The sequence below is a fragment of the Gymnoscopelus microlampas genome, assembly GCF_963454915.1.
Source record: "Gymnoscopelus microlampas genome assembly, chromosome: 17".
Taxonomy (NCBI): domain Eukaryota; kingdom Metazoa; phylum Chordata; class Actinopteri; order Myctophiformes; family Myctophidae; genus Gymnoscopelus; species Gymnoscopelus microlampas.
The window spans coordinates 12,753,461-12,777,502 of record NC_139954.1 but is presented as its reverse complement, the minus strand read 5'-3'; the positions used below and the strand labels follow the sequence as shown (position 1 = coordinate 12,777,502).

Genomic DNA, 24,042 nt, shown 5'->3' with positions numbered 1-24,042 from the left:
GCCGGCCCACTGTGAGCTTGTAGATCGGCTCTTTTCGGTCCTGAAAGTCAGAGACAGGCCTTTTGGGAGAGAAACAAAAGTGAAACTAAGCATCGCACTTCTTGTCTTTGAACAACAGCCATGGCCGACGACGCATACATGTATGTGTTGCTCGCCGAGTTCGATGACAATAAAATCCCCAAACTGAGAAACAAACTAGTGAAATACTTTCAAAGTAAGAAGCAATCCAACGGTGGAGACTGTCTGGTTGAATGTGACGAGCTTCATCGAACCGCAGTGCTTCGGTTCCGAACAGAGGAGGGTACGTTTTATAATTATGACCAGTGGTGTAAGAAGTAGCAATACCACAATATAAAACCACTCTGTTACTTACAAGTAAAAGGCCTGTGTTCAAAATGTTACTTGAGTAAAAGCACAAAAGTATTGGCCTTACAATATAAGTTTAATAAGTTTAATAAGTTTAAAGTACCAAAATATATGAAAATAGCCTATGTTTACTATAAAAGATGGCTGAAGTGATTACTGTATGTTTTATAATATAATAATTTATATGTGCAAAGTAACTGGTATTAAGTTTTCAAATAATTGTAGAGGAGTAAAAGTACAATTTGCTTCTGAGATGTAGTGGAGTAAAGTACTGAAACTTGGAAATACTCCAGTACTTATAGTAAATGTACTTAGTTACTTTCCACCACTGATTATGACTATTAATATATTTATGTTATTTAACTTACACGTAATGTGTTGACATAGTAGATCTATTGTTATTGACAATACAGTGTCTTTTTCTTTACAGACAGACACAAAGTTGTAGGGAAAGATGCACATGAAATCCGTTTGGATCATGGTGTGCTGAAGATAACTGTCCGTATACCTGATGGTGATGAGAGTTCACCAAAACAGGTTAGTGGCTACTGGTTATTATTGAGTAAACAACAACAAAATGGTGCAAACTTGAAAGACTGATGATTGATAGACGGGGATAACCTGATGCAAAGGTGACGGTGAACTCATGTGGTGAACGTTTAAGTGTGTTACACTGGCATTTGTGATGTAGCGAATTGTGTGACTCAAGTAGGGTGTGCCTACTTTAGTTTAGGATGGACAGGAATCTGGAATGTTTTGGTTGGCGGTCGTAGAAGTCGACTGTTGTAGTGATAATTATGTTCAGATCACCTTTGGATAATGGTGCAGTACAGACTGGAACATGCCGAGAGTGCAGAACAACGACCTCTGGAGTCACGTAATTCGGTAGGTTACTAATGTCGGTGCAACTGCTGCCTTCCGTCAGTACATGGGCACTTGGTGGTGAGAGGGGACATACAGGATAGGTGGGCACTCTTATTTTTTTAATTCTATGTGGGCACTAGGGACATCTGGGCACCACGATGTAAAATTGGCTATTTCGTCCAACATGTTGATTAAAAATATATGAATATAATATAATATTGAATATAAGTATACATGAACATGAAGGTACATTATTATCAGACGTAATTTTATCCTTCAACTTCTTGTTTATGCCCCAAAATGATTGGATATACAGGTTTTTAGCAATTGTAGGAATATTAGACCTTGATTGTCGAATGTTTAAGCGTATCCTAACCATTTATACTTTACTTTACATTTTGGACAAAATAGCCAATTTTACATTGAGGTGCCCAGATGTCCCTATTGCCCACCTATCCTGTTACCGTGAGGGCAGTTTAAAAAAATGGTAAACAAACAAACAAACAAACAAAAAAGCTACTTACCAATGACCAAAGTTGTCTCTTTTTCTTCTAGAAAGCACCTACTGATGACACTAACAAGACTTGTAAGTATTTATAAAAAAATAAAAAGTCAGATGTCTAATAGTCGGTTTGGTTAAAACGTACATCATGCACATTCTACAGTAATTCACATCCCACCACTGCACATTATATAATTTTAGATATAGGCAAGGCAGGATGCATTTATTTGTATAGCACATTTAATACACCAATTCAAAGTGCTTTACGCCATAAAAAGAGTAGAAGGAATAAAATTGAGAAATAAAAAATAAAGGCGTAAAATAATACAAGTCAAAGTGCAATTGTATACCTTTCTACTAGGCCACTTTATTTTTACTTGTATAATATCAGCAATAAACCCACTCATGAGGACTATTGTCTTTCTGTTCTGCCACCATCATGTGGCTGAACATATGTGGGGTTCCCCAAACCCCTCTGAACAGAGCTTATGGGGGTCCCAGAAACAAATATATTCCCTAAATGTATTTACTAAAATGTTGCCAAGATGTTGCAGCGTCCCCATGAATACTTAATAACACCCTGATTGGAGTCTCAGAACCCCCTTTCTCTTTAAATCTCTGTGTGGCCCACACTGTGTGCACCTTTCATTATTCAGGGCAACCTAACTGGACGGGTTATTTCAGTATAGTTTTCCTTTTCTTTCTGATGATGTATTTCTTGAAGATCATCTAATACTGTGATAAATGTTTCAATAACAGCTGATGCTGCCGTACAGAAGAAACAAATACACGAAGGCCGGCCCATTCCTGTTGCTGAACATCAGTCGCAGGCAGACAGCAGAGATGACCAGAGAGACGATGAAGAAGAGCTGTGCTCCACTTCTGCTGTCATAGGCAATATTCCCCTGGAAGTTGGCCAGGAGTTTTTAGAGATGCTGGTAGAGAACATCTTAAAGCATTCAGAGTCCTCTGCTACATCCCCAAACTTCAGTTTGGAGATCCTGCCCGACAAATCATCAGCTGTGGTGACTTTCCAGAGTGGAAAAGGTAGTTGTATTATTTTAGTAGTTCTGATAACTCATCAAGAATTTGTCCAGAACAACTTCAAATGATAGACAGTACACAACTTTAAAGACACAGAGTCGTAATTTGCCACCTTTTATGCTCATTAATCATCTAGGGCATATGCAATATTGTTGTAGACCAATATTTCTCATAGTGGGTGCCATGACAACAGTCCAGGGGTTACGGTTAAGTACAACGTTACTTTTAATCAGTTCTAACTAAAACGGAATAATCTCTCAACACAAGTTTTCCTTGTGACATATCTCGGAGGAAAGAATTTACGCATTTACGTATCCCTGAACATATGCTTTCAACTGTGTGCGTACATGTTCACAATCACTTCAAACTTTAACTTCAAATGACTTTATTTTCCTTTTGGAAAATAAGGTGATGGCGGTGGTTGTGGTCACCATAATAATAATAATAATAATAATAATAATAATAATAATATATAGTACCTTTATTGAAAGGATAACCCCTTGAGACTTTAAGTATGTCATTGTGTCATTGTTTACATTTTCAAAATAGTTTTTTCTTTCTGAGATACACTTTCTTAAGTAACTGTTGTTACATGAATGTTCCTAAAGTATAATTTGATGAGTGTTTTGAACATTAATGTTTTGTATGGACCTTGTGGTCAGGTTAATAAATTATATTATGATAACTGATGTCCAAATGGATTATCAGAACTCTTTTTCTGTATGTTATTGTATTTTACTTACCGTCTCATTTTCTATTCCTAACTGACAGAAAACACAGTTTTCATTACAAACTGCGCCAGAAACAAGATTTTCAAGAGGAAAGCGTTGTCCGTCTGCCCTCTTGAAGTCACAGCCAAAGTCATAACTGAAGACGTACCAGATGTTAGTTCTGACCTCCTCATCCTTTATTTTGAGAAAGAAGGCGTGGAAGTGGAACATGTCACACTTAATGAAGAGGGACAGTTTGCCATCATCACCTTTAAAACCCCCAAAGGTATGTATACCAATACTACACAGCTATGTAATGTATAGATTTTAATTCTAAATTCAGATACATATAGAGAGAGAGAGAGAGAGAGAGAGAGAGAGAGAGAGAGAGAGAGAGAGAGAGAGAGAGAGAGAGAGAGCAAAAACAAGACCTGACTCCTCCTAGAGTCCATACTGCCCTCTCATCCATGGAAATTGGCCTAAAGTAAGGGTGATGCTAGGGCTAGGGTGTTATCAAAGTCAGGAAGGTTCTTGTTGAGAGAATTACGTTTCATAGCAATCTGCCCATTACATTTCAAGATATTGTTTGTGCAATTATAAATTAATACCTAAGGGTGGCACCTGAATCAGTAGGGCCCATCCTCTATGGAGCATTTATGCACTTTTCTTTTACATAATCAAATCCAGTGTAGATGGTTCTATATGATTTTTAGTTAAAGATCATAATGTAATGCACATGGCACTAATGGTAAAATTATTCATTATTTTTTTCTTGTAGCTGTTTCCAAAGTTATTGAGAAGAAGCTCCTCATCAAACAGCAACCGGTCAAAGTCTTTCCATTTTATGACTCTTTGGGCACGGCACTTTATGGCAAAGATAGACCCACACTGAAACTCCCTGCTGCCTTCAGTGAGAGCATTGATCAATCCATATGGAGATACCTTAACAACCACAAGGCTGCAGAGACCTTCCACAGTGATCTGGCGAAGCACTTTTGCAAAGCAGACCTCCAAGAACAAGGATCTGTATGTTTAAGGCCCCTACCGTCACTACTGCAGCAAAAGGATGTCAAAGCCAAAGACATCACAGAGTGGAAACATGCAGCAAAGATGGCCTTTGAACAAGCTTTGTCCAGGTTCAAATCTCTGAAGCTTCAGCCTCAGCCAATGGCATGGGAAGAGTCTGAAGGGAAGATTGGAGAGGCAGTGTTGAATGAGGCTGTAGTAGTAGTCCCTGATAAAGACAGTGGCGTCTTAGCAGTGGTTGGCCTTTTGGATGATGTAAACAGACTGGAACAGACTCTTAATGAGATACTGGACAGTACTGCCAAAAGGATTCAGAGAGCAAAGTCCAGCATAACTGAGAAGATCAAATTGACACCATCTATTTTCCATATCCTCTCTCAAGATGGCCTTCGGGATAAGCTGTTAGATCAACACGCAGAGCTGAAAGTAACCTACAACGGGGAGAGCCAGGAGTTGTCATTTTATGGTTTAAACGATGAGGTTTTGGGTGCAAGCACAATGATACTGCAAGAAAATCTAGCATTAAAACGAATGTTGTTAGAGTTAGATCAGTTTGTGCTTGAGTTTTTGAAGGATGAAGATCTAGAAAACCTTACAAGCTCACTTTTCACACCAAACAGAATCAATGCAGCTCTTGTGCTAAGTGCAAAGGCAGTGCATCTCGTCGCTGTTTCAGACAGTAATCTGAGTGAAGCTGAGCATCAACTAAAAATGGTCCTGGTATCCCAGTGCATCACAGTTGAAGACATTAATGTTCTTAAAATGCCTCAGTGGCGGGAACTAGTCACTCGTTTGGAGAGTAACACCAACAGCTCATCCAGGAAAATTCAGATTCACACATCTGGCTCTCACTCACCTCATGTCGTAGCAGTGTCAGGCTACAAGGACAGTGTATTACCAGTTCACAGTGAACTTCAAGATTTCTTACACCAGAATGCTGAAGTTGAAGAAACTGTTACAGTGAAGCCTGACATCATCGGCAGATATATTAAAGAACATGGCAAAAAGGATTGGTCAGAGCAAGTGAAAGGCAAGGTAGTTGTTTCTTTCAGGAACGAAGCCATCTCCCTAAGAGGTTCCAGATGTAATGTGTCAGATTGCAAGCCCATCATTGAAGACTTGGTCTCTTCACTATGCTTTGATACTTTGACAGTCTCTGAGCCAGGAGTGAAGAAGTTCTTCCAGGAGAAAGAAACCATGTATGTTGCATCAGTCAAGAATGAAACAGGTTGCTTGGTCCAGATGGTAGATGGGGCAGATGGAGGACAGGACCTCAGCCCTGGACAAGTGCCAAACCCCACATACCAGGTTGAGACCACTGATGGAGTAGAAATTGCTGTTTGCAAGGCTGATATGTGCAGTTACCCAGTAAGTGCAGTCATAAATTCATCTAATCAGGATTTGAAACATATAGGAGGTCTTTCAGGAGCGCTGTTGGATGCTGCTGGCCCTCAGTTGCAGGATGAATGTGACAGGATAATTACCCAGAAGGGACAGCTCAAACCTGGAGATTGTGTCATGACTGGTGCAGGAGGAAGGCTGATGTGCAAAAATATCATCCACGCAGTGGGGCCTCGGTTCGACCAAGCTTACCGTGATAGGGCTGTGGGACAGTTGAGAAGAGCCATTAAAAAGAGTCTGGAACTCGCTGACGAGCGTGGGTGTACCTCTGTGGCATTGCCTGCTATCAGCGTAAACTCAGGATTTCCCCTCAACTTGTGTGCAGACACAATTGTCAAAGCAGTGAAAGAACATTGTCAAGACAAGTATGGTGACAACACCCTGAAGAAAATTCATTTGGTGAACAAAGATGACAACACTGTCCAGGCTATGGAGACAGCTGTCAGGAAGGAGTTTGGAAACCACGGTGTTAGTCATTCTCAACAGACGCATCCTAGCACACCCAACCAGACTCTAGGTGCCCTGAGTCTTAGTCATTCTCAACAGAAGCATCCTAGCACACCCACCAAGACTCCAGGTGTTCTACGCGTTCAGAGCACGAGTAACTCAGATCAAGTTGTGACTAACGAGGGCCTGACCATCATGTTGACTAAAGGGAATATCCAGGATGCTACGGTAATCAATTATCGGTATTTTTCAGCTAGTTTGGATTGGTGTAGATTAGTCGATATTAATAGCTATTGACACTGTCATCTTAGTTTTTAAAGGTTTTTAAATGTGAACTCATAATATAATTCTTAACACTACGTTGTCCATGAAACTGAAAATACTTTGCTTACATCTTAGACTGACGTGGTCGTGAACACTACTGGTGAAGACCTAGCTCTGGATCGAGGAGCAGTCTCAAAAGCCATCCTTGGTTCAGCTGGACACAACCTTCAGGCACTGGTACATGCACAGAAATCCAGTGGAAAAGTTGGTGATGTCATTGTTACTAATGGCTGCAACCTGAAGTGCACCAAAGTCTTCCATGCTGTCGCACCTCAGTGGGACAAGGGGCATGGCACTGCTGAGAAGGTAAAGTATGCAACTTACCTACTTTATTTTAATAATTGTATCTATCTATCTATTTTTAACCATAGTTTTATGATGTTCAGCTTTGTACAGAGAAATTAACCAAAATGCTTCCACGTCATGTCTTACAGATGCTGAAAGGGATTTTGAACGATTGCTTGAGCCAGACTGAGAGCAGCGGTCTGACCTCAATAACCTTCCCAGCCATTGGCACGGGGAACCTAGGCTTCCCTAAAGATCGTGTTGCTTCTCTACTGCTGAATGAAGTCATCAAGTTTAGCAGTAGCAAACAGCCGAAACACCTGAAGACAATAGTGATCATCCTTCATCCGAGTGATGCATCCACAGTCCAGGTAAACAAAACCAGTGCATTCATTCAAATGCTGTAAAGAGTCTTTTGATGCTTTGTAATTACCAATCAAAACAAAACTTGGCTGCATGACAATCATCAGTGAATAGAAGGGGGGAAACCCTGCTTGTTTGGAACCATGTGGTTCTATTAATGGTTTTGTCAAGGCTGTCCTTTTGTAATATATATGTTTATTTTAATATATACTTTTTGTGTGATTTGTGAGCTGCTGATAATAACTGGTCTCTCTCTCTGCTTGCCCTCCCCAGGCTTTCAATGATGAATTTAAGAGAATATTCACCCATTCAGATAGTTCACAGCCAACTACACATAGTACAGGTAGGCTGTAACATATGGTTTGAATGATTGTGGGCAAGAATTGAAAGTTCACTTAGGGATACTATTAATATGGTTATGTATTTTAAGAAAAATGTGTATAGACCAGCAACATTGTTTAAAAAATAGTTATCTGTGTCATTGAAAATTTGACTAACCAAACATTTCCCCCAAAATGCATACATACGTAGCACTTTGAAATAAATCAAACAGTATTTTTGTATACATCAAATCGTTTGTGTGCCTCATGAATCGAAAGTGATGCTGTTTGATATGTGTTTGCTCTGTTGTTTATCTATTTTTTGTTTTGTTTGTTTGTTTGTTTTCTTATGCAAGGTCCCTTTTCCAAAATCATCTCAAGCTCAGGAATGCACGAGACCAAAATGGGAAGAGTGGACATACAGGTTGTCACAGGGGACATAACTAAGGAGACAACTGATGTTATCGTCAACTCTTCTAATGAAACCTTCACTCTGAAGTCAGGTAAATCACAAATCAGCTTGAGGTCTTCAACAGGGGGTCCTACAGTGGCCCCACTACAATGGGGCCAAATCTTTGTGTGATAGGATATATTTTTTTACATTAACCACTTGAACCCTAGCATCCCTATTCTGAGCAGAACTCAGACGCGCTGCTGCGTTGTGTTCTTGTAGATTGGCAAAGTAATGTGTAAGCAAACTAAATTAATAATAATAATTTACACAACACTGATGATAGTGCTGTCAAATGAAGCCATCAACTTCAGATGTGTCTGTTGATTGCTTGTTTACTATATCAATATCATAAGCCTACATAGTAATCTGTGCAGTTCACTGCAGCAAATCCACCCGAGCTCTGTATAAAAACAAATACAGAGACACAGTCTATATCATAAATATACATTTGATTTCACAGGTAACAGTAGAAAAGGTTCAAGAGCATTGCAGATACAGTTGGTTTTGAATGCAAGATGTCTAGTATTAAAATGTACATTTATAGGAGAGTTTTTACAACTAGCAGTGTCCTCCATTTGTTTTTGTTTTTTGTCATGATACTTCTCTGCTAACCGTACAGTTGCCTTTTCAGCAGGTATTATTCAGCAGTTGATGTTTACATTCATTTAAGTTGACTTTGTCTCAAACTGGACAGTAGACTTGAGTTTCTTGGAACACTGTTCAGTCACAATGTATGCAGCAGCACGGTACCCTTTGTTAGAAAAAGAGAGCATGTCACTGAAATGTTGCTAGTTTTAATCTAAGATGGTTTGAGGAAAATGTTGGCTGGGGGTGGGTGGGTGGCTCTCAACAGCTATGCACTCTTGATTGAGGCCCTAGCACCTAAATATTGCAGCAGCCAGAGTTATTGTACTGGGCAATTAGACAATCTGTGTAATTAATTGTCAAAATGTCACTGAGTAACTCTCTGGGTTGTGTATTTTTAATTATAGGAGTGTGAAGTAAGTTATTGCTGGGAAAAAATGCACAGTTATAATACTGCAACATACCATAACAGAATAATGGTTATTCATAACTGTTATTCATTTCTTTGTTGTATTCTGTCTTTCGCTACTACAGGAGTGTCTAAGGCCATTCTGGAGGCCGCTGGTCAGATTGTTGAAGACAAATGCAAAGAGCTTGGTAAGAACCTTTTTATATTTATATTTTAACCACATGAACCCTAGCGTCCTTATTCTGGGGGGGCGAACACTTGCTAAATAGCAGATCTCCAGGCTAGTGAAGTTTCACTGTTATAAAACAGCTTTATTACTGCATACTGGTCAAAGTGCACTGTTCTAGTTCTAGTCAGAATTTAAATGAAAGTTGCAGTCACAGCAATTCACATGTGTTGTTGTATTCTTTTGCAATTTTATAATATGCCTTATTGGATATATTTTATGGTACCAAATGTTTGAATCAAGATGAACCCGTTCCACCCACGTAGAAACACACGCACGCGCGCACACACACACACACACACACACACACACACACACACACACACACACACACACACACACACACACACACACACACACACACACACACACACACACACACACACACACACACACACACAGGGCCGCATTAAGACCCCTCAGGGCCGTGGAACACCACAAAATCAAAGGCCCCCCCAGTGGCGTAATTTCACGCACACATGCAGCGCGCGCGTGCATGTGCGTGAACCTGCGAAATGTTCCGGGTCTAATTCGGTCTAATTCGGGTCTAATTCCGTCTAATTCGGTTCTATTTGACCAATATAAATAAAAAAAAATTCTTTAAATACACAAAAATTAAATACACAATTCTCACAGGGCCCTGCAGGCTGCGGGCCGTGGAACACAAGTTCCACTAAGTTCCGTGGTTAATGCGGCCCTGCAGACACACACACACACACACACACACACACACACACACACACACACACACACACACACACACACACACACACACACACACACACACACACACACGCACGTGCGGTCGGTGGGACTTTTAAAACATTTCTCACATTGCACATAAAGTAACCATTATTATGTTTTCAAACATTGTGCCCACATTCAGGTGCTCAAGGAAAGCAAGGCATGATAATGACCCAGCCAGGTAATTTAAAATCCAAGATGATCCTCCACCTGGTCGGGCAGTCGGCCCCTGTGAAGGTCAACAAGGCTGTGAAAGATGCTCTTCAGATGTGTATGAAAAACTCCTACACCTCCGTTTCCTTTCCTGCTCTTGGTACAGGTGAGACTGTAGACTATGGAATACATGGGGGCGGGGGGGGGGGGGTCCATGGTATGGCTAAAGATGTATGGACTTCTGGTAATTTAAAGTGTGATTAAATCTAATGCACCTCTAGTCCTGCATGTGGCAGTGCTGCAAAGGCCTGGGTACTCCAGCATTTTATATAATATAATATCAGAGTGATATTTTCATTCTGACAACAAAATAGTTGTGATCCTCCTCCTGACATGTGTATTCACAGCGTTGACCCATAACACCACTATTTGACTCTGTTAGCCTTGGAGAGGGTAGGAGCAGGAGCATTGGGGAGGAAGCTGACCTATAATTGTAGCTTTATCACATAATAATAAATTAACATTGTATAAGTATGTATTCTGCTTATTAGTAGTGCAAATGGTTGACATTTATCAGGCCCATCAGAAATCTCATTGAATTAAATATTTGTTATTGTTGTTTTGGTTGAACCCACAAGGGAGATCCTTTGATATTTTCTGTGTAGGAATGTTGCTGTTTTCCTTGTAACAACGCCCACTATGTGTTGTGCGGTTTTAGGCCAAGGCAACGTACAGGCAACCCAGGTGGCAGATGCTATGTTGGACGCAGTGGTGGATGTGTTGAGTCAGAGCAGTCAGAACTCTCTGAAGACTATCAGGATAGTTATCTTTCAGTCACAAATGCTGAAGGACTTCCACAGCAGTATGCAGAAAAAAGAAGGCACAGACCAGAAGGACAAAGGCACACACCAAAAGGACAAAGACACACAGCAGAAGGACAAAGCGCCTTCATCCTGGAGCTGGAGGAACATTCCCTCCATGTTAAAAGGTAGGTGACAGTTTTTCTCAAGCCTGTCATTAGAGATGCTTAAACAAGGATCAGTTTGAATTTTCAAAACGTCCTAACCTGGTTGATTTATTTATTTTGATTAATTTGATTTGCACGACAGTTTATATATAGATAGATAGATACTTTATTAATCCCAAGGGCAAATTCAGATATCCCATAGCTCATACAGGCAAGGTTAGTTAAAAACACATCACAAAAAGAGGGGGGGGGGCACAGGTTAAAACTGAGAGAAGACAAATATAAAATATATATTATGAATAGACATAAAAAAGCATTTAAAATGCTTGATATGTTAGTTCTTTCCATGGGAAAGTTAACAGTTAGTTGTGCCGGTGAGGTAAGAAACCCTAGGCGGGCTTATGCGAGAACCTCACCATTTTACATTACATACAATTTTAATTATTTGATATTAAAAACAAAACAACAAACAAAAAAATAAAATAAAACACCTTTATATTTTATGGTGAACTGCCCCCTGGTGGTGGTACAATGTGGGACATGTAATTGGTTCGCTTGCCTGGTTCCTGATGCTATGGTAATTGTTATGTGGTTAGAATTCCATGCGGACTCTAACTCCAGGAGTATAGAACGTCTGGCCTGTGTAACGCAAGCCATACTTTCTATACTGCTGAAGCTACATATGTGTTAATCTGCTAAGGTTTTATGTAAAAGGTCATAATTCTGTTCTTCGGTGTCTTAACAATTTGTATGTGTTTAAGATTCATTTCCTGACCATGTTAAATAATGTTCTTATCTGACAATCTGAACGAATTCCTCCAGCAATATTCGTGGGAGGAAGTGCTAGCAGCTCACAGAAAGAAGAAGACTTTGTCATTGAAGAACTGGAAGTGGACCGTGTTTGCTTCCACATCTGTGGAGAGTCGCCGGCCAGAGTTCACTCAGCCAAACAATGGGTCAGTGATCTGATATCCCAGGAGCAGGTCATTCACTCCATTGAGGACAATGTAGTCCTCAGCTTCTCTGAAACAGACCATCAGCGCATCATCAACATGCAGTCTACAATGGCCGTGGGGATAAAGATAGAACGCAAGAAGGGTGAAGCCTCTCTCACCATCAAGGGACGCAGCAAGGATGTGGTAAAAGCCACTGGTGAGATCCAGGAGATGACGAAGAGGGCCAGAGAAAAGGAGGAATTTAGGAGAGATGTAGAATTGGCTGCTGAAAAGGCAGACTGGCAGTACAAGCCTCAGGGGCTTCACTTCCAGAGCTTCGACCCCACCTCCAACTTCTACCTTGAGCAGGCACTGAATAATAAACTGCCTCTTGTAGAAGTCACTGTCCAGGGTCAATTGTACAATGTCACATTGCCAAAAGGACCTGCAACAGATAAGCAAGGCACAAGTCTGGAAATCAAGCGCATTGACAAACTGAATGGTAAGCTGTGTAAGAAAATGTAACTAGTATGTTTGCCTTGCTATGCAGTATTTAATTAGATCTGTTATATGGAGAGCCAGATCTATGTAGGTCAAATAATACTTTCAGTTTGTTCTTGGATTTAGAATCGACTTGAGTACCATCTCAGTGTGGTTTGCTACAAGGTCCTGCACAATTCAGTGTGTTCCAGGTCAGACAATAACAGGAACATGTTTCAAAGTAAACATGTGGATTGCACGTTATTTATAGCTTAACCCTGTCTGAAATGTAACTGGTGTGACAAACCCCACAATCTGGTACCGCCAGTTGATTAAAACCTAATACCTAAGATATATACTGTAAGAGTTGCTTGCAAATACTAAATGGCCTGATTGACCTCTGTAATGAGCTTTATGCTTTGAACTCTACATACAGATGCTAACAATCTGCCTCAGAACTGGGATGTCATGACAGCCAACACCCCATGCCAAACCTTCACCGTCCAGCCTGGAAGCCGAGAGCACAATGAAGTCCTGAGTCTGTTCAGTAGCTCATGTAACCGAACGGTTCTTAAGGTAATCAATTTGTTTATATGTACTGTAACCCTAGCTTGCTATGCAACAACTACCTTAGGCTGGATTTGTGCTTACTTTACCTATGGGTTAAATAAAGGTTAAAACTGTTTCAGTAGTAACATAATGCAAAATACTGTATGTTATTTGTATCTATTCACTCATGTCAAGAGACATGTTTTAATGCAATCATCATGCAGATTGCAGAATAGTATCTGTAATACTAGTGTACCAATGCTACTGAAAATGTCCCAGATTCATCTCAATGATCACAAGCATTGAGAACTATAAAAGTCAAGAGAGAGATGAAAGTAAAAGGTCTGTAACAATGCTTCTCGGTGTGATTGCTGCCTGCCTTTCCCCATACTATAGCTTTATATAAGCTTTACTTTACAATCATGAATGTAAATATAATTTCATGCATGTGTAGCAGTAGTGGCTCAGAGCCTCTGAAGAGGAAATTCCCCTTTAGGCTAGTGGTTCAGATGTTGGCTCTCCACGTGGGTGACCCGGGTTCGAGTCCCGGGGGTTGCATATGCACAGTTTAAAAAAAGCACCCTTTCACCTCCTGGGCAAATATGCACTGTGGTACAGGCTAATTAGCAGTAGCCTATAAGGGAGTTAAGCATAGAAAAGGAGCTAGTAAACCATATAACAATCTTTGAAATGATTGTGTCTGTATAACTGTAATGTCATCCATACCTGACAATGACAAACATTTCAAGTAAGGACGAATGTCATGCAGTAAACTTAACACTATGATGGCTTAGTGCAGAGGTCTTCAACAGGGGGTCCGCGAAGGTACTGCAGGGGGTCCGCAAAATTGTTGTTTGATTAAAAAAAAAAAAAACTTTAAAAACTTTAAATTAAAAATGTAAATTTGTCTTTAAACATAACATGACATATTTTAATAGCTTAGTATTGAATGCACAATAACATGGTATTTTTATACATATTTTGTAGAGAAAGATCAGTGGTGTCAGTTCAGCAAAAGCTATATGGCAAGGTTAGGGTTGCCAGCTCCCAGAGATTAAAATAAGGGACACCTATCCTTTTTTTTAGGGGGTCAACCCCCCCAAAACCCCTGAAATGCATAGAAACTATGCATTATACCTATAACACAATACAAACACAATGGTCTTACACCTGCATTAGGCTACTATTCATGATTTATTTAATTTTTTTCTGGAGCCAAGGTATGGCACCTGCCATGCCTTGCCATACCCAATTGACGCCCCTGAGAAAGGTCCTTTTGCACACCTACTGGGTCAACCTGTGCGTAGGAGCAGGCAACCATTTTTTCATGTTTATTTATATAAAACACAATTTTATACATAAATATACAATATATATAGTAGCCAACCCCCTACCCTACGAGGTAGGGGGTCCCTGCTCCATCACCCCATCAGTTTGGGGGTCCCTGGCCTGAAAAGGTTGAAGACCCCTGGCTTAGTGCTCATCTCTGAGTCTATAAGCAGCTAACAAACAAACTTGGCGATATCAGAGTAAGCCACATCCATTGTATGCTGTCCCGCTTGGTGGCTTGGCAATAACAGTCATTAAAATATAACCAGTCTGACACAGAAGAGGAACCAAGTATTTTTATTCTCCCCCAGATTGAGAGGATACAGAACCCAAGCTTGTGGAAGAGCGTCCAACTCAAGAAGCAGGACATGGATCAGAGAAGCGGCCAAAATAACAACGAGAGACGCCTCTTCCATGGCACCTGCCCAACCCCTATTGACCAGATCAACAATGGAGGCTTCAACAGGAGTTATGCTGGGATGAATGGTGAGAGTTAAACCTTGTAAAATGATCAGAATAGTGTGCACATTGTCGTGGAATTCTGGACCAATCAGTAATTGATGAGGCAATTGGAGTTGAGACAATATTCTAGTTGGTGATGGTATGCTTTAATGTACATGATATCATGGGGAGAAGTACGTTAGACACACAGTCTGACACAGATCGTTGGTAGTTCTGCCAACGAGCACAAGACTCAGACCATAGTTATATTAGCTGCTCCAAGGACAAGCTAAACCATAACAGCAGCAATCAGGCCTAGTGGAGACTTCTTGGCTTCTACAGGCTACCAAATATCATGTCGTCATCATAATATCATAAACTTTCATGTATGGAATGTTCATTAATGTGCATTGTCCCATCTAAATAAATAAGAAAAAAAGTTCTTGTGTAAACAATTGTCTTCATAGCCTTTATGCCATGAAGATAACATGGCTAAAAGCACTTTCTTCTTCTCTCCATTTTCAGCTGCCTGTTTTGGCAATGGCACCTACTTTGCCGTAAGAGCCCATTATTCCGCCCAGGACACTTATTCCAAGCCGGATCCTCAGGGCCAGAAGTTTATGTATCTCTGTAGTGTCCTGACTGGAGACTTCACTCTGGGGCAGCGGAACATGGTCGTGCCACCAGCCAAGAGCTCCAACTCCACTGTGCTTTATGACAGTGTCGTGGACAACATGCAAAGCCCAAACATGTTTGTCATCTTCCACGACTCCATGGCTTATCCTGAATACTTAATTACATTTAAGTAAAGCATGTAGAGAAAGGGCATGGAAATAAGGTGCCTTACATTTTTCCTAGCTTAATAAGTAATACCATAACGATAAGGTTTATAACCATTAGTGATTATAAGGATCAACCGATGTTTAAATGGTAATTTTTGGCTACATTTATTTGACATGTTAAGAACTGTTGATCATATGCCCTTCGTTAATCGTTCTAGTTGCATCTAATTGTATACTGCACGTTTATTCATGGTGCTGAAGTTTCGATAAATATAATGGATAATGTTAAACTAATGGAAAGTCAAATTTCTATTCAGTGAAACACATTTGTATATCTATTTTGTCATTGTTCAAAAATGACAATAAGTACTAACTAGCATGAAACAAGTGTCTAATGTGTTATTTGAACAGTGGACTTTTATGAATCCATGTACCTTTCGTATTATGCCACTGTTCCTGCTGAATCTCTAAAAGCTTGAGTAAAAGTGTGGCGCAGAGTTGCTGGAATGTAGCAGGTGTTCAATTTTTCTCAAGGACCTAATGTATAAGTAGATCAATGCGCATTTAATAACACCATCATATGAGGAAGTGCGGATTGACAATTAAATTGCAAATGCCGTGTTACATACTAATTTGATTGCATTATAAATCATAAAAATCGACTCCCAAGTCAATTAGACAGACAGGCCAGTATTGATCCCACAAGGGAAATTCTGTTTGACATGTCTGGAATTTCCACTCTGATACACACTGGAAACATGCAGTACTAATCAGTTAATTATTAGTACTATTTATCTTTGGAACACTATCACTAGTGCCATGGAAAATAAACATGGGATGTACAAGGCCAGAACTAGCACTACAAATTGGCCTTTAAAGCAATGAGACACTTTGGTAGAGGTTTGGGTTGGGTAGTTACCTTGTGAAGAACAAGTCCAATTGGTGAGATGTATTACTCCATTGCACAGTTGATTAGAAATGAATAATTGGAAAATAGCTCCTCAGTGTATGGTGAAACAGCTCTCAAAGCACTCTTTTAGCACATAAACAAATGCAAACATAAGCAAATTCTGACAATATATAACATCCCAAAACCCTGTACTGCATTTGTAATAATCAGCTTTGTTTGTGTTTGTTTATGTGCTAAAAGAAGGGACTTTGAGAGCTACGCCGTGCAATGGAAGTCAATGAGGATCTATTTTTGGATTATTCATTTCTAATTAACTGCGCAACAGAGCAACAGTTGGACTAGTTCATCATCACATCGTAATTACACAACCCAAACTTCTACCAAAGTGTCCTATTGCTTTAAGCTTGATCAATCCAAATGTCTGGTAGCTGATTGATGACAAACAAATAAGATATTAAACTTCCAAATATCTGTTTAAGGATCACTGATTTATTAAGCATTTATTAATTATTCATTAAATCTTACACAGTGAGTTGAACCAAAGGTTCAACCAATGGTGGATAAGACAATTTGTGGAGTCAAGACCTACTCCTATTTACTTTTTTCCACTAGCAGAACTTGTACATATTAGATAAACGAGATCGTTTTTATTTTCAACAACATGTCTACCACCAACAGACACCAAACCGCATAGGCCACCTTTGTATGCCTTTGCCTTGATACCGTCTGTAGGTCCATGTTTGACACAGCCAGATGTGGAATTGCACACACACACACACACACACACACACACACACACACACACACACACACACACACACACACACACAAATGCACACACATACTGCACTAATAAACAAGCTAAGCTAAGACTGCACAGTAAAACCTGTGTTAATCCATTTGTAACTGGATTTTACTGGGTGGGGGTGAGAAGCAAACACCTTCAACCACTTCAACCTTGGCATCCACATCCCAGTATGACTGATGTGAGGAAAAAATGTGTCGTTTTAAATCTTCACCTAGTATCAGTGATACATATATGGTTCAAAGATATTTGGCCAGATTTCTATGCCAGTATCAGAAACACCAAAGTACGACAGGCAGAGCTGCTCAATGACACAGGTGGACTCGAAGAACAAATCTAAATGTCTCGTTTATGTTGACAGTCGGGGACTCATTTCTTGAAGAAATTGTTAAGACTAGGGTCGTATTTTTGTTATGTTTTTGTTATGTTTTTGTGTGTGTGTGTGTGTGTGTGTGTGTGTCTGTCTTTGTGTGTGTGTCTGGCCTGCTTGGTATGCAGATCAGCTGTGCCATTCCATCCAGATGATTGGAAGGGCAACCTCCTGGTCAGCTTCTGATTGGTGGGGTAACTTCCAGGGTTCCAAGCTCCTGAGTCCTGAGTGGCTAATCACTGAGGAGGTTTCCTATAAAACGAGACCCAAACCACCTAGTGGTGCACGAAGGAGGCATCTCCCGTCTCCCTCCTCTCTCAACCAGCCACTACCCAAGATCTGTTTGTATGCTTTAGTTAGTTATTTGATAAATGATGAGTTTGATTTAAGATAGTCTATGTTAGCCTACTTTAGATCTGTTTGATCTTTTGATTATTGTTAGGGAGGTAAGTTGTTGTATTTTGGTTCCTTTATTTTGGATAGGGAAGTTTAATTTAATTAAACTTAGCTCTCTTTTCATTGGTTTCCTCAAGTCATCCTTAGTTCTTTGTTTTGAAATCCACTTTATGTTCACTATTCTGTTTATGGTTATTACTATTCTGTTATATAATTGTTTTTGGTAAATACTTTGAAAGTCATTATGGCTGCTTGGAACCTGGGGAAGACTTACATGTTGTGTTTTTAGGCACCCCTAGACTGGGGCATAACAAAAGTGTTCCTGTCATGATGTTGTATGTTAACCACATGAACCCTAGCATCCCTATTCTGGGGCAAACATTCAGATTTGGTGTCAACTACAGTATAGGGTTTAAGTGGTTAATGCTGTTTTAATTGGGATGTGTCTATGGTAGCAGTTTTCAAAATACAATAACTCCCTCCAGACCATGGTATATTGTCATTATATCACATATAAAGGGGTAGCCGTGAGATTTCTTTAAGTTTGTAAAGTATTACTTCTCTAGGTTTCAATACTTATTTTCATGGCATTATAAACTACATCAGTCTCTGCATGCTTTTTTATAGCTCTAAACAGAGACGTCTTCACCCCATCTGTGTATACTGCATTTGCATGAGAGCATATACATATACATCCTGTGGCACGGCCCTCAGTAAGTGCAAAGTTTTAAGTAAAAGTACCAATACAGCAATGTACAACACTGCATTACATTTAAAGGTCCTGCATGAAAAACTACATTTATTAAATGAGAAGTACAGGTTTGGTTCCTCTGACTGAATATTATCATATATATGAGATCATTCATTAGTAGCATGTTACTTTTGTAACTGCTGAATGTGGAGCTTGTTTGATCTATACACACGTTTTCCTCTAATCTTTTATTTTATGTCAATTACAATGTTTTGTTCAATGGGCAGTGTGCGATTTGCAGGCAGTCAGTCTATGTTGTCATTGTGTTGTTTTTTATGATTTATTTTTACATCAGATATGCTGTATTCCTGGCTGACATCATACAGTGGATGTCTTCATCCCACCAACTCCAGCTCAGCACAGATAAGAGTGACACAGATAGATAAGACTGAGCTTCTCTTCTTCCCGGGTAAGTCCGGCCCCATGTAGTACCCCTGTTGGCTTCTGTTCCAACTGTTAAGAGCGTCAACTGTCCTTCAAGGCACTCATTGCAGTGTGTCTCCTTTTTGTAAGACATCAAAAGCCAAAAAGGTCGCAAACCAATGGATTGATGTGTTGTAACTGTCAAGTGTAAAATGGTAATTAGTGCATTTATATCGCACCTTTATCCAAAGCGCTTTACAATGTGCATTACATTCACTCATTCACACTATGATGATAGAGGAAACCATGCATGGTACCAACCTGCTCATCCGGATCATTTAGGGGTTCAGTGTCTTGCTCAAGGTCACATGCTTGTGAATCTCCGGTGACCTTCTGATTCCCAGAATCGACCCACTTGGCCATAGCCGCCCCTATACTGTTTTTACTGCGTGGCTTTGTCTACACAGGTCTAGCCGTCTATAAGAGGGTTGTCTGGAGCTTATCTCGCAAACTGTAGTAGCACACGGCCAGTAGGCCACAGAAGTGTCGCCACTATTATTTGTTTTCCTACATTCCCACACACTTTTTGAAATATTTGACTTTTTATAATGGAAGTCAATGGAGCTGTGATTGTGCTGGAACATTGCAAAATTTGGAGTCATACTGTACATACATCATAGTCGACTGACCTCACAGGCTGGCCACATCATCTGAGATCCCCAGGAGACACGCCATTCCCATTTTATCAATATGTTGGACATGGTTAGCACTGCCACACCAGCTGCACATAATTATGCGCACATGTGACATAAATGTCTTGATTTTTTATTTTTATTTTTTTCTTACTTTAGGACAGTCACTTGTCCTCCACTTAATCTCATTTATACGCTTGCTTACATTAAGGCAGCTACAGTCGTACAGTACACTGTACGACTGTACGACTTTTAAAGTCGTCGGGAAGTCATCAGATCTTTATTTCACACTACACAAATCTCTTTCTTGAAATGAGCTGTCATAATATCATTGTGGTTTTCACATTATACTATTGATCGCTGACACGGGATCACACACTGCAAGATGTACCCGCAGGTCCCAAATCGCCTGGAATGGCGGCCAAATCGTCTCGCGGTGCCTTTCACATACAGCGAGCAGAACCTCGGCAAACAAAGCCTGATCTTGCGCCACCTCGGGGGTTTTGTCAGCGAGCACCAAAAAAGGTACCCGACAGCATAATCGGAGCAAACATTTTGCAGTCTGTAGTAGCCTTTACTAAACAGCAAATGTAATTTACTGTGTTAACTATCATGAACCCTTCATCAACAAATAAATAAACTAGACAGTTGTGCTCACTGGAGTGCATATCTCCGGGGATGGTTTCAGCCCAATGTATAAAGCCCCTTTGACCTCCATTATAACATTTGGGTCAAAAAAACAAACAAAAAAAAACAGATGAAGAAAATGTGTAGAAGTACTAAGTTGGCATATTGGCAGCATGCACATAGACAGGTAGCCTTCTTCAGAGCCACACCGTGAAAAAATATTTGGGGATTTAGTTCCTTAAGTGGCCTACCAGCAGCGTGCACAAGCAATTTCACACTGAAGTCAGTGCAGTATTCAGACCGCTGTCAGACACACAGACAGACATGGGCGAAAAACATATTCTTTGCCTTCGGCGTGGCAGAGATAATGAAATTCCCTTCAGTTAGTTTAACTTTAGTGACATCAGCAATGATGTCAACAAGTGACATCATTGATGATATAGTCATATGTTACGTTTTGTTCCTCAGACATCTTTTTAGTCAGCTAAAGAAACGCTCACGTTGGTAAACTTTGCAAAGTAAAGTTCCAGCAGTCAGAGTATAAATAAAACAACCTGAAAGAAAAGTAAAAGGCGACTCTAAGCTAAACAAGAGTGTTAGGTGGTTGGCCAGTACTTGGAAACTATTAGCTAAATAAACACAATAAATACATTGCTTTTGGATATTTGTCACCAAAGGGAAGTAATTCGTCAAAGCCTGTGTAGATTCCCAAGGACTGGACTCACTTTTAATCGGATACTGTGGAAACTTCTCTTTTAGAGCAGATCAGTTGCGTAAATATGAGCACCGCCAGAACAGAGAACCCAGTGAATTGGAACTTGTCCAAACCTGTTGGAGTACTAGGCAGAGATGGAGGAGGCCAACAACACCAGCAACTAAGACAAATAAATGGCTCCAGCATAATCAGCTGCCAGCCAGCCCCCACAGCTAACACTGTCATCAAGCCTAGAGATGACTGGAAGAAACATTTGAAACTCCTCCCAAAGGACATGAGAATGAAAACTTCGGATGTGACTGCGACTAGAGGCAACGAATTTGAAGACTTCTGCCTAAAGAGGGAGCTTCTTATGGGAATCTTTGAGATGGGTTGGGAAGAACCATCCCCAATCCAGGAGGAGAGCATTCCCATTGCACTGTCAGGAAGGGACATCTTGGCCAGGGCCAAGAATGGCACAGGAAAGAGCGGTGCCTACCTTATTCCCTTACTTGAGCGCATTGACCTGAAGAAAGACTGCATACAGGTTCTGGCCATTGTGCCTACCAGAGAACTAGCTCTGCAGGTGAGCCACATCTGTATCCAGGTCAGCAAACATATGGGCGGGGTGAAGGTCATGGCAACCACAGGTGGAACCAACCTACGTGATGACATTATGAGACTTGACAGAACAATACATGTGATCATTGCCACCCCTGGGAGGATTTTAGACCTGATCAAGAAGGGAGTGGCTAAAGTCAACCAGGTGCAAATGATCATCTTGGATGAGGCAGACAAGCTCCTGTCTCAGGACTTTGTGGTGATGATGGAGGACATTTTGGGCTTCCTGCCTAAACAGAGGCAGATCCTGCTTTACTCTGCAACTTTCCCCATCAGCGTGCAGAGGTTTATGAATTCTCATTTGCATAGGCCGTATGAGATTAACCTGATGGAGGAGCTTACCCTGAAAGGGGTAACTCAATATTACGTCTACGTGACTGAAAAGCAAAAGGTTCATTGCCTTAACACCTTGTTCTCCAAGCTCCAGATAAACCAGTCCATTATCTTTTGCAACTCCTCTCACAGAGTAGAGCTCTTGGCCAAAAAGATCTCCCAGCTGGGCTACTCATGTTTCTACATTCATGCAAAAATGAGACAGGAGCACCGCAATCGCGTGTTCCATGACTTCCGAAATGGCCTGTGCCGGAATCTCGTCTGTACGGACCTCTTCACAAGAGGAATCGACATTCAATCTGTCAACGTTGTCATTAACTTTGACTTTCCCAAGCTGGGGGAAACGTACCTTCATCGCATCGGCCGATCTGGCCGTTTTGGACATTTGGGTCTTGCCATCAACCTGATCACTTATGACGACCGCGTCAACCTCAAGGGCATTGAGGAGCAGCTAGGAACAGCTGTTAGGCCCATCCCCAGCACCATTGACACAAGTTTATACGCGGCATAGTATCTGAGTAGGACGGAAATATTTAGGAGCCCAATGGTGGTCTGATCAGGCTGAAACTTTAACCAAATATGGAGTCATGTGTCATAGATGCGTGATGCGTCATAGATGATTGATGTCAAAGACTGGCCGCATGAAGTCCAGTCCCCTCACCAAGAGACAGGCAGAGACGTCGCATCGCAACGCATTGTGAGCTTGTAGATCGGCTATGTCCGGTTGGATGTGGAGAAGCTTCTAAAAAATATATTTCTCCCACTTTGTTTTTTTTTAAAAATACTTTATTGAGTCCAAACATGTTAAAACAATAAATCATTCAGTTCTTTCATAGTAATAATAATGATAATTTCCACATGTTTTATGTCCCCGTTATTAACAGACATTTCGACCCATTTTTTTTGAGTGGTGCCAACCACTCCTATATCTGACTTTGTCTGTGTGTCCGGGTGTATGTCCAATAAACAAACATTGATGACAACATCAATACAGGGCTCATCAAAGGCACCACTCTCTTCACACAGGGTGTGATTTTTTTGTGTGCATGTAAACGAAAAAAAAATAGAAAGGGATAAACTAAATTAAATTATTTCATCCATGTATCCGCATACACATCCTTTATGAGGGGACATAATCAATATATATACTTGGTATTGTATTGTATTCTGAAACAATAAAAAATAACACACAAAAATAAAATAAAAGGGTGAGGGGGGGGGGGGTTAGACTTTGTCTTCAATACTAGAACACTAACAGTTCCTGAGAACTCTGCAGCCCATCCGACCTTGACTCACAAGGATTGCTGTCTTGGTACTCCCTGTAGTGTGAGGAAAAGAAGATGGGGTCTAACAACAGCAGCCATGTGGATCATCTCGAACTTCATGTGAGCCTTTTGTGACGTCAGTCACCTATCACCAGTCTACCATTATTACTCCATCATTAGTCCAAATTGGGGCAAGGTTTCAGCCTGAGGTTTCAGCCCAGTGACTGCCATAAAATTATGCATGTTATGTAAAATAGTTCAAAGAACATAAAATACGTAGGCCTACAGTATGTGGGGAAAAAAGTTGTGTGGCCAAGATGTGTGTGACTCACTTGTATTCCTTGTATAAGCATACTATTACTTCCTGGAAGTTTGGGGCTGGCTGACAGCAATTACACCCATTTTTGGATGTATCACTAGAGACTAGAGACTGTTTTCCTAACTGCCAAGTTATCTTTGTGAGAAACATTGATCTGTGAATTATTATTATTCACCCCATGCTTTTCTTT

The 24,042-nt window shown here is 40.5% G+C and overlaps 2 protein-coding genes across 2 annotated transcripts; both read left to right on the top strand.

The window, feature by feature from the left end:
- Positions 1–111: 111 nt before the first annotated feature.
- On the top strand, positions 112–16,206 carry LOC311065234 (protein mono-ADP-ribosyltransferase PARP14-like). Its single transcript, XM_084085462.1, has 17 exons — positions 112–301; positions 797–903; positions 1,786–1,816; positions 2,492–2,779; positions 3,548–3,772; positions 4,265–6,588; positions 6,760–6,990; positions 7,119–7,340; positions 7,606–7,675; positions 8,009–8,155; positions 9,226–9,288; positions 10,213–10,389; positions 10,942–11,211; positions 12,013–12,627; positions 13,042–13,181; positions 14,795–14,969; positions 15,450–16,206. The coding sequence occupies exons 1-17, from the start codon at positions 121–123 to the stop codon at positions 15,731–15,733; spliced, it is 5,550 nt and encodes a 1,849-aa protein (XP_083941588.1). The 5' UTR covers positions 112–120; the 3' UTR covers positions 15,734–16,206.
- Positions 16,207–21,594: 5,388 nt separating this feature from the next.
- LOC311064296 (putative ATP-dependent RNA helicase ddx6) lies at positions 21,595–22,779 on the top strand (the record flags this gene model as incomplete). Its single annotated transcript, XM_084084130.1, has 1 exon — positions 21,595–22,779. Exon 1 carries the CDS (start codon positions 21,610–21,612, stop codon positions 22,777–22,779), a length of 1,170 nt encoding a protein of 389 aa, XP_083940256.1. The 5' UTR covers positions 21,595–21,609.
- Positions 22,780–24,042: the final 1,263 nt, after the last annotated feature.

Coding starts and splice junctions, on each gene's coding strand:
- LOC311065234 (XM_084085462.1), top strand. CDS start 121: ATGGCCGACGACGCATACATGTATGTGTTGCTCGCCGAGTTCGATGAC. Junction 11,212..12,012: donor CATTCCCTCCATGTTAAAAG/GTAGGTGACAGT, acceptor GAATTCCTCCAG/CAATATTCGTGGGAGGAAGT. Junction 14,970..15,449: donor GAGTTATGCTGGGATGAATG/GTGAGAGTTAAA, acceptor CTCCATTTTCAG/CTGCCTGTTTTGGCAATGGC.